Here is a 7,878-nt window from a genome sequence, read left to right on the forward strand (position 1 = left end):
GGGAGGCGCGGCTCGGACTACGGCCCCCGCGACCCGGTCTCGGATAAAGCAGATGAAGATGGAGTATTTCAGTAAATGTATTTGGGTACTTTCCACCTCTGAGTGAACACACATAAAACGAGTTGTGTAGATGAAACTGATGCCCCAGTGCATGCTGGGAGGGCTCCTAACTTGGCTGCGTGCTCTCTGCTACAAACCCGTCCTCAGGCCCCTGCTGAGAACCAGATTATCTGCATTTTAGCCTGAAATCAGCAGGTTAGTCTGGATTGGTCAATTGACGTTTCAGGAGCTCACACTGATCTCAGGCCAGTTTCTGTTGTGGTAAAAGTGTTGAGACCATATTTAATTTGTTCAAACTGAAGGAGACTAAATTCAGATCCAAATATTATTCCCGACTCTTCCTGTAACAACCTGATTTGTTGTGGAAAGAAGCCACGATTCCAGATTTCATTGCTGTGCAAACACTGACATTCAGTTGCAAAACCAACAGTTAATCTGAGGTGTCAATGCCTTTGCCCTGGGACGGCTGGACTACCTGGCTGGACTACCTGGCTGAACCTGCCGCCACCGTGACCCAATCCCGGATAAGGTGGACGGATTGACCTTAAAACATCTGACCTGTTTTCTCTTCTCTGTGCAAAACACCAAACTTTGAGCAGCTGAAAAGAAAGAAACCGCGGCAGCTTCTTACCTTTGCGTCTGTGAGCCCGGGTGTTTCTGTCAGAAAACTTGAAACTCGGGTTACTGTCGAACCGTGACGTCATCGGCGGGCGGAGACTCACACCTTCATGACTGCAGGTACAGAAAGTGGCCCGGGGAGTTTGCAGGGTGGAGACGTTTGACAGTACTAGACCTGGATTTCTCCTCCACACGGTCGCAGCTTTATTTTACTCCACTAACTCAAACATTATTTTTTAATTCTTAAATAATAATACACTTTTAGATTTTAGCCTAAACAGTTTTTAAACTTTTCAAACCTAAGATACAGAAGGTAATAAATACAATCAATAATACATTTGAGAAGTTAAATACTAAATAGAATGATGTTAAAAATGTAGAAGCCCCCAATAAAAACAACTTCCATACGTTATATAACCAAATAAAATAGAAACATGCACAGAACAGTACAACAAGCTGATAAAGCAACAAAACATCTGACTGAACTAACAAAATGAATATAACACAAACACAAAGATGTTTGTACCCGGGGACAAACTGGACCGAGGACATTTCTGCTGCACAGGCACCAAACTGTCAACGTGTGGGCGTGGCTCAGGACCATGGGCGGGTCCTGAGACAGATGTGGAAAAGGCCCCCACCCTCCACCTCGACAGGAGCCAGACTCGGACTGATCGACCGTGTGATTTGGGGTCGGCCTGTCTCTCCCCGTGGTTGTGTCTGCTTTCAGCTATTTCCTATTAACTTTCACATCTCTTTGTGGTTATTTTTTAGATCATGTGACCTTTCAACAGAAGGTTTAACAGGCCCCTGGCCTCATTGGCCCCAGCTCCTGTATCGGTAAGCCTGTGCTCTGATCCGTCCTCGTGTGTTTACGTGCCTGCCTGCAGGTGGTGAGTCCAGTTTGGCAGTCTGGTCGTCCTGGCCTGTGCTTGGCTGATTCATCCGCCCATATCTTCCGTGTTGTGTAATCAAACATTATTTTCATGTATGGAAGCTCACGTCTGCCGGAAAAGCCATAAATGGCAAATGGCCTTATACCTGTACTTTTCTATGCGGAGCAGCACACTCAAACTCACACTGGGGTCATCACCGGTACAGCTGGACAAACTGGGAATCAAACCGCTAACCTTCTGGCTAGGAGGCGATTCCCTCTCCTAACCTTCCAGTAGTGACACACTGGGAACAGACTGCACTTTTCTGTCCAACCTGGACACACACACACACACACACCAGAGAAAATACAGACATGTTTGACACAGTATGCTTGCATAACCTGCACAACTACCTCTTCCCAAGGACACCTTGACATGTGGGGAGAAGGGACTCGAACCCAAAACCCTGTGCTCAGCTATTGTAAGTCAAATGGTGTTAGAACAATACGAGCCTAAAATTATTTACTGACATGAAATCAAAGCTACGTTTAAGATGCCAAGTCAAATTAACGTCACGTGTCACAATTATGATTTTAATTCTAAACTAAAATTAACCCAGTATTAACATGACAAAAGTTATTTTAAGTCAATGCTAAATAAAATCTGCTTTTTAAGTTGTGTTTGTGAGTCAAGACAAAAAAATGGACATTTTCTTCAGCTTATTTTATACAGTCACTGTCATTATAATAAAAAAACATGCATATGGAGACAAACTGGTTTCTCTGCAGGTTTTGGCAGAAGCCAGTAGAACTCTGTACCACCAAACTCCACAGGGACTTTTCACATTTTAGCTCGCGTTTCCACTGATCGTTGTCCACATCACCCCCCAGCCTCCAGCGTCACTTCCTTCCTGTTGGCTTCAGTGAAAACAACCCACTGAGACCATCTTAGTCAGCAGCCACCGTCTGAACTTCTGTTGACATGCAGTTTTGAGCAGAGTGTAAAAGACATCAAACCAAATGTTTAACACTGAAGATGTCGGCTTCTTTAACACAACACATTCAAGTTTCTTTTCTCAAAACATCCACAGTTCTTTATTTGATGCTCTGACAGTAAATCTGGTGAGCGCAAGGCCTGATGCTGGGACTTTCAAACACTCTGTGCTCGTAACTGACCTGCGAGTCAGAACGGCAAAAACTGAAAAGAAGTTAAACCACAGCTGCCTGAAAACTCAGGAGGACCGACAATGACTGTGGGTAAACACCACAGCATTTACAGTGAACAGGCAGTTAAAACGTGAAAAACCAACAGCGGCGTTGTCCTTTCCAATGGTCAAACATGATCTACGTAAGGTTTGTGGGTCCTGCAGCCTCTTCAGAAGTCCTTGTAATGCAGCAGCCTGAACACAGAGACAGAAGGAGGCGTCACTTCACTTCATATTAACCAGTTTGAGACACTTCAGACTTCTGATCAGACTCGTCCTACAGCCTGACACTGGGCCCAGGCCTCTGCCAGAGTCATACTGAACCATGTTCAGAGACCAGGGGAACCAGGAGTCCTGCAGCAGGTGGTCGGGCCCCCACAGAGCCCTGACCTCAGCATCATGGAACCGGTCTGGGACCACATGTAGACACAAAGACAGTGTCCACAGGAGAACTGTGGAACAAGGTCCCCTCAAGGCACCTGGAGACACTGTGTGCAGGTGGACTGAGGAGACCTGGGCTGGTTTAGTAGACACTGGTCTGGGTTAGAACTGTTCTCTTTACTGAACTTTGGCAGCTGTTTTTGTTTGATTTGATCCTGTGGCAATAAACACACAAACTTGATTGGCTGACCTGAACAAGGGGGCGTGTCCTTTGTTGTTAGCCAATGAGAAGAAGCCGCTGTGCGGAGAGAAGTCTAGGCAGCTGGCTCGATAAACGACCTTTCTGTTTGAGACCGGGAAGTTGGAGAAAACGGTGAGGCTGGGCAGGTGGACCTGAGGGGACAGAACCAGGACAGACACGGTTAAGAAGAAGAAGACGAAGCTTTATTTTACTGTAACATTGTGACATGTACAACAAAATTATGTTTGGAGCCGAGGGCCCCGGGCCACTGCGTGCATACACGAAGCCATCATGGGCAACTGGGGGGGTGGGGGTTCAGTGTCTTGGCCAAGGACACTTTGACACATGAACTGCAGGCACCGAGATTTGAACCATCAACCTTCTGGTTGGGAGACGACTGTTCTACCCACTGCACCACTGTCGCCCCCAGGACTGGGTTCACAGATATCTAGTCATCACCGTTGTCTTACCAGTCGTATGGCCTCGTCCTCGGCTCGTGAGGCGATGGCCAGGATCTCAGAGGTAGGGTTAAAGGCCAGAGAGGTCGCTGAGGTCAGCAGGTTCATCACTGCCTTCAGAGGCTTTGGACTGGCTGAATTTAGACACGCCTCCTGAGAGTAGACGTTGACCACGCCCGACTGAGAGCTGAAACACAGAGACCAACACGGACTAAACCGACAGGATGCGACAGAGGCACAGCTTGGGCCATCTATCAACAACGACCTGTTGATCGCTGGTTCCCGTTTGGTTTTTCACCAACCTACTAAAAAGGAAACTCCTCATCAGTTCACAGCTCGAGTCCAGTTCAAACTGTGCTTTTACCTCAGGCTCTTTTACTTTCATTTTTTAATGAAGTCAAATTATTCAGCAAAAGGTAAAAAAATAAACAACACAGATGAAGATGTGTCCGTGCTGTCCAGGGCCTGTACCACGAAGCAAGATTATCCAGCTCAGGCTTTCCTGTACCATGAAGCCGGCTCACTTTTAACACCATGGTAACTCACGCTGCACGTTAACGTGCTCAGATCAAAACCTGTCAACAGCATGAGCACCGACCAATCAGATCACTGGAAACACTGAGCGACTGTTCCTACTGGGTCCTGACGGGGTCAGAGTCTACATTAATGTGATGAGGTTTAAACAGATGTTTCTACAGAGCCGTCGTATTGTTGGGCTTTCTGGACTTCTAACAAACTGAAGGAGCCTGGAGCCTTCCTGATGATCAGCACAGGCTCCATCGCTGCAGCTCAGAATCACGAGGACACTCTGTGACAATGGTCGTCACAGATCACTAGAGAACACCAGAATAAGTTGGCCTGGCTTCGTGGTGCAGGGCCCTGGTCCCTGGTCGGGAGCTGCTGCTCTAATCTGAACAGAAGCAGATACTGTGTGAAAATCCATGAAGACCCCTGGGAGTCCGTTGTCGTCGCCCTGATATAAAGGTATTTTAAAATACATACATCCTCTCGTACATCAACAGAGCTGTCAGCCAATCAGAGAGCAGGATGGTGTGTGGGCGTGTCCTACCCGCAGGCGAGGTACTGTCCGTTACACGACGTGGCGATGGATGTTCCCTTCACGCAGCCATCATCAGTAAACCTGTTAACGCACCGGCTGCTGCGCATATCCCACACGTACACCTCTCCCTCCTCTGCACACACACAAACACCCTGGGTCACATGACAGGAAGCTGATGTGTGATGTCACAAACCGAATGCCGTGGACTCACCTGAGCTGGCGAAGACTTTGCTGCCATCGTTAGAGAAAGCGACTCCGCTGACGTCACCGTTGATCTTCATACTGTGAACCACCTCCTTAGTCTGAGACAGAGGGCGTACGGGGGCGTGAGGCGGGACAAGTGTGATTAGAAAGCATCCACGACACAACCAGAGCTGAGGAGACCAGTCGGTCGACAAAAATTTAACCTGCAGCAGCTTTTTGTTCTGTTTTTTTAACCAGAAATTGTTTTGAAAATTAACATATTTGCAAATTTTAGCTTCGCAAATGTGAGAATTTCCTGTGTCAGAGTCAAGTGAATCTCTCTGGGTGTTGGACAAAACATTAGAAACTGTCAATGTTTAAATAAGTTCTGACATGTCACAGACAAAATGATCGATCACCTGAGAAAAGGATCTGAAAATGAAGTGAAAATGGTCACAGCCCCAAATTTCATTACTGTAACAAGCTTTAGTACAGTGAAAATTTATTTTCCATGATGGAAAAGTGGCTCGTGCTCAGAAAAAGATTACAATTACTAAGTGAACACGACAATGTTGCACTGAAAAGAACTGAGCATCAACATCAGGCTGAAGGCAATGGACTCCAACATAAGCGTTACCTTGAGTGTGAGCAGGTGCAGGTACCCGCTGGTTCCAGTGAGCAGCAGGGCGCCACCTTCAGGACACACAGAGAACTCCTTCACTCGGGCTTCATTCAGACCTGAGCACAAACAATGGCTGTTCATAGGCTTTTACTCTGAAAGGCACTGCAGTGAAATCTGTTGCTCCTGTCCTCTGTGTCACCTCTGACGGTGTGGACGGGCGTCACCCGACCCTCCATCATGTCGTACAAGTAGAACATCTTGTTCTTCAGGCTGGTGGCGATCACAGTCTCTCCGTCCGTGCTGAACTGAGCTTTGTGGATGGGGAATCGCTCCAGGTGGATGCTCTGGATCTTCGGGTTCGTCTTTCCGTCCACCTGTAGGAGGAAGCAGAGACATTACTGAAGTCAGGTAATCTTTTCCACCTGACAGGTCTTTGCTGTTGGACATCAGAGACGGCTGATTGGCTGTCTGTACCTGAAAGAGGGAGATTGACCGGTCAAGGCCGGCTGTCATGACGACCTGAGCGGATGGGTGGAACTGGACGGTGGTCAGCCTGTCCTCTGAGGGACGAGCACTGTTGGCATGGAGACACTTCTTCATCTGAGGACAAATAAAAACATGTTAATCACAGTCCATCATCAAAACCGCCCGACGCGTAGCTACATGAAGCACAAGGAGCCAGCGGAGCAGCGCCAAGGTGTGTGTTTAATGGTTACTGGACAACAGTGACGGTTAACGGCACAGAGCAATAAGCTGAACCAGGCTCGTTACGGTGAGGACACCACATTCACTGGTGCTGCTGCTCTGTAAGACTCGACTAGCAGAGAAGCACCGACCCTCAGGAGGCCGCTGGGCAGACAGTCTGACGACGCCACAAAGTTCCCTGTCCTCCTCAGCATGTCATCTTCCTCGTCTTCATCCTCTTCCTCATCTTCATCAGCTTCAGGAACACAGAGAGTCATTGTGATTTGAACAAGAGACTCTGGATTAAAAAGCACCACTAAAACCCTCGTTGCTTCAGTTCCTACCCGTCTTCTTCTTGCTGCTGCTCTGTGCCCACGACGGAGTTCCTCCCATCGACTTCTGAAACCTGAAGCACACCGAGATCAGCACCACAGAGCGTGCGCACCAGTAGACGTGTACAGGTGTGTGTACTCACTGCTCCCTCATCCTCTGCTGCAGCTTCTGTACAGACAAGGTGGACTCGGCCTCTCCTCGCATCAGGTCTCTGCGGTACCGATGCTTCATGTCGACCCTGGAACAGAGATGCATCCAACTGGTCTCCATGTGCAACAGTAAGAACACAGTTTACACAGTTGCTGTGCATTTTTATATGGAATAAATGTAATGTAGTCTTGACTAATACACGGCGTCATTAGCATATCACTCCAGTCCATTGGCTTCCTGTTCGTTTTAGGATTGACTTTAAATTGTTGTTTGTCTATAAGGCTGTGCATGGTCTAGCACCTTCATATATCTCTGAGCTTGTGTGTTTTTATGCTCCAGAAAGGACACTTAGGTCTTTTAAGCAGTTGTTCCTGGAAGCACTGAAGTCCAGACGGAAACATTGGAGAAACCGAGGTTTTTCAGTTCGGGCTCCTGTACTGTGGAATGGTCTGCCACGGGAGATTAGATCTGCTCTGAACCCGACTGTTGTTAGATCACTTCTCAAAACGCATTTGTGTTCACTGGCTTTTAACAATTTTACTGATTGATGTATTTGTTTTGATTATGCATGTTTGCTGTTATTTTATTGTCTAGATGTGTTTTATCTGGTTTTATTTATTTTTATCATTTTTATGTTTTACTACGAAGCACCTTGTAACGTAGGTTTAGAAAGGTGCTATATAAATAAATTTTGCGTGCTTGCTATAACTTTGGTTTCTAAGTGTCAGCTCTTGAAATCCAGATTCAGGAGCAGCCCCAGCGTCTGTGCAGAAAACCACCTAAAAAAAAACAAAGGGTTTCAGCACAACGGGTGAGTCTGGTTCAAATTCTGTACCAACGCAATTCCACATCATGCACACCTTTCAATATCTGTGTTATTCTGACTGGCAGGCCCCAGACTGTCAGGATTGGCAATAGGACTTCAGCCAGCATTGTTACGAACACTGGCACCCCACAGGGATGTGTCCTCAGTCCCATCCTCTACACCCTGTTCACCCACGACTGTGTC

At 47.3% G+C, this 7,878-nt stretch overlaps 1 protein-coding gene across 1 annotated transcript in view; it reads right to left on the reverse strand.

Moving 5' to 3' along the window:
* Positions 1–2,218: 2,218 nt before the first annotated feature.
* Positions 2,219–7,878, reverse strand: part of utp18 (UTP18 small subunit processome component) — a 7,848-nt gene continuing 2,188 nt past the window's right edge. Inside the window, exons 3-13 of the mRNA XM_020623164.1 lie at positions 6,862–6,957; positions 6,731–6,792; positions 6,539–6,642; positions 6,177–6,302; positions 5,902–6,076; positions 5,718–5,818; positions 5,109–5,199; positions 4,907–5,030; positions 3,850–4,024; positions 3,389–3,531; positions 2,219–2,952 (exon numbers count right to left, since the gene is read on the reverse strand). Coding sequence (XP_020478820.1) covers positions 2,928–2,952; positions 3,389–3,531; positions 3,850–4,024; positions 4,907–5,030; positions 5,109–5,199; positions 5,718–5,818; positions 5,902–6,076; positions 6,177–6,302; positions 6,539–6,642; positions 6,731–6,792; positions 6,862–6,957 — 1,222 coding nt within the window. The 3' untranslated portion in view covers positions 2,219–2,927. The remainder of the gene's footprint in view (positions 2,953–3,388; positions 3,532–3,849; positions 4,025–4,906; positions 5,031–5,108; positions 5,200–5,717; positions 5,819–5,901; positions 6,077–6,176; positions 6,303–6,538; positions 6,643–6,730; positions 6,793–6,861; positions 6,958–7,878) is intronic.

Source organism: Monopterus albus, unplaced genomic scaffold, assembly GCF_001952655.1.
Source record: "Monopterus albus unplaced genomic scaffold, M_albus_1.0 scaffold292.1, whole genome shotgun sequence".
NCBI classification, from domain to species: domain Eukaryota; kingdom Metazoa; phylum Chordata; class Actinopteri; order Synbranchiformes; family Synbranchidae; genus Monopterus; species Monopterus albus.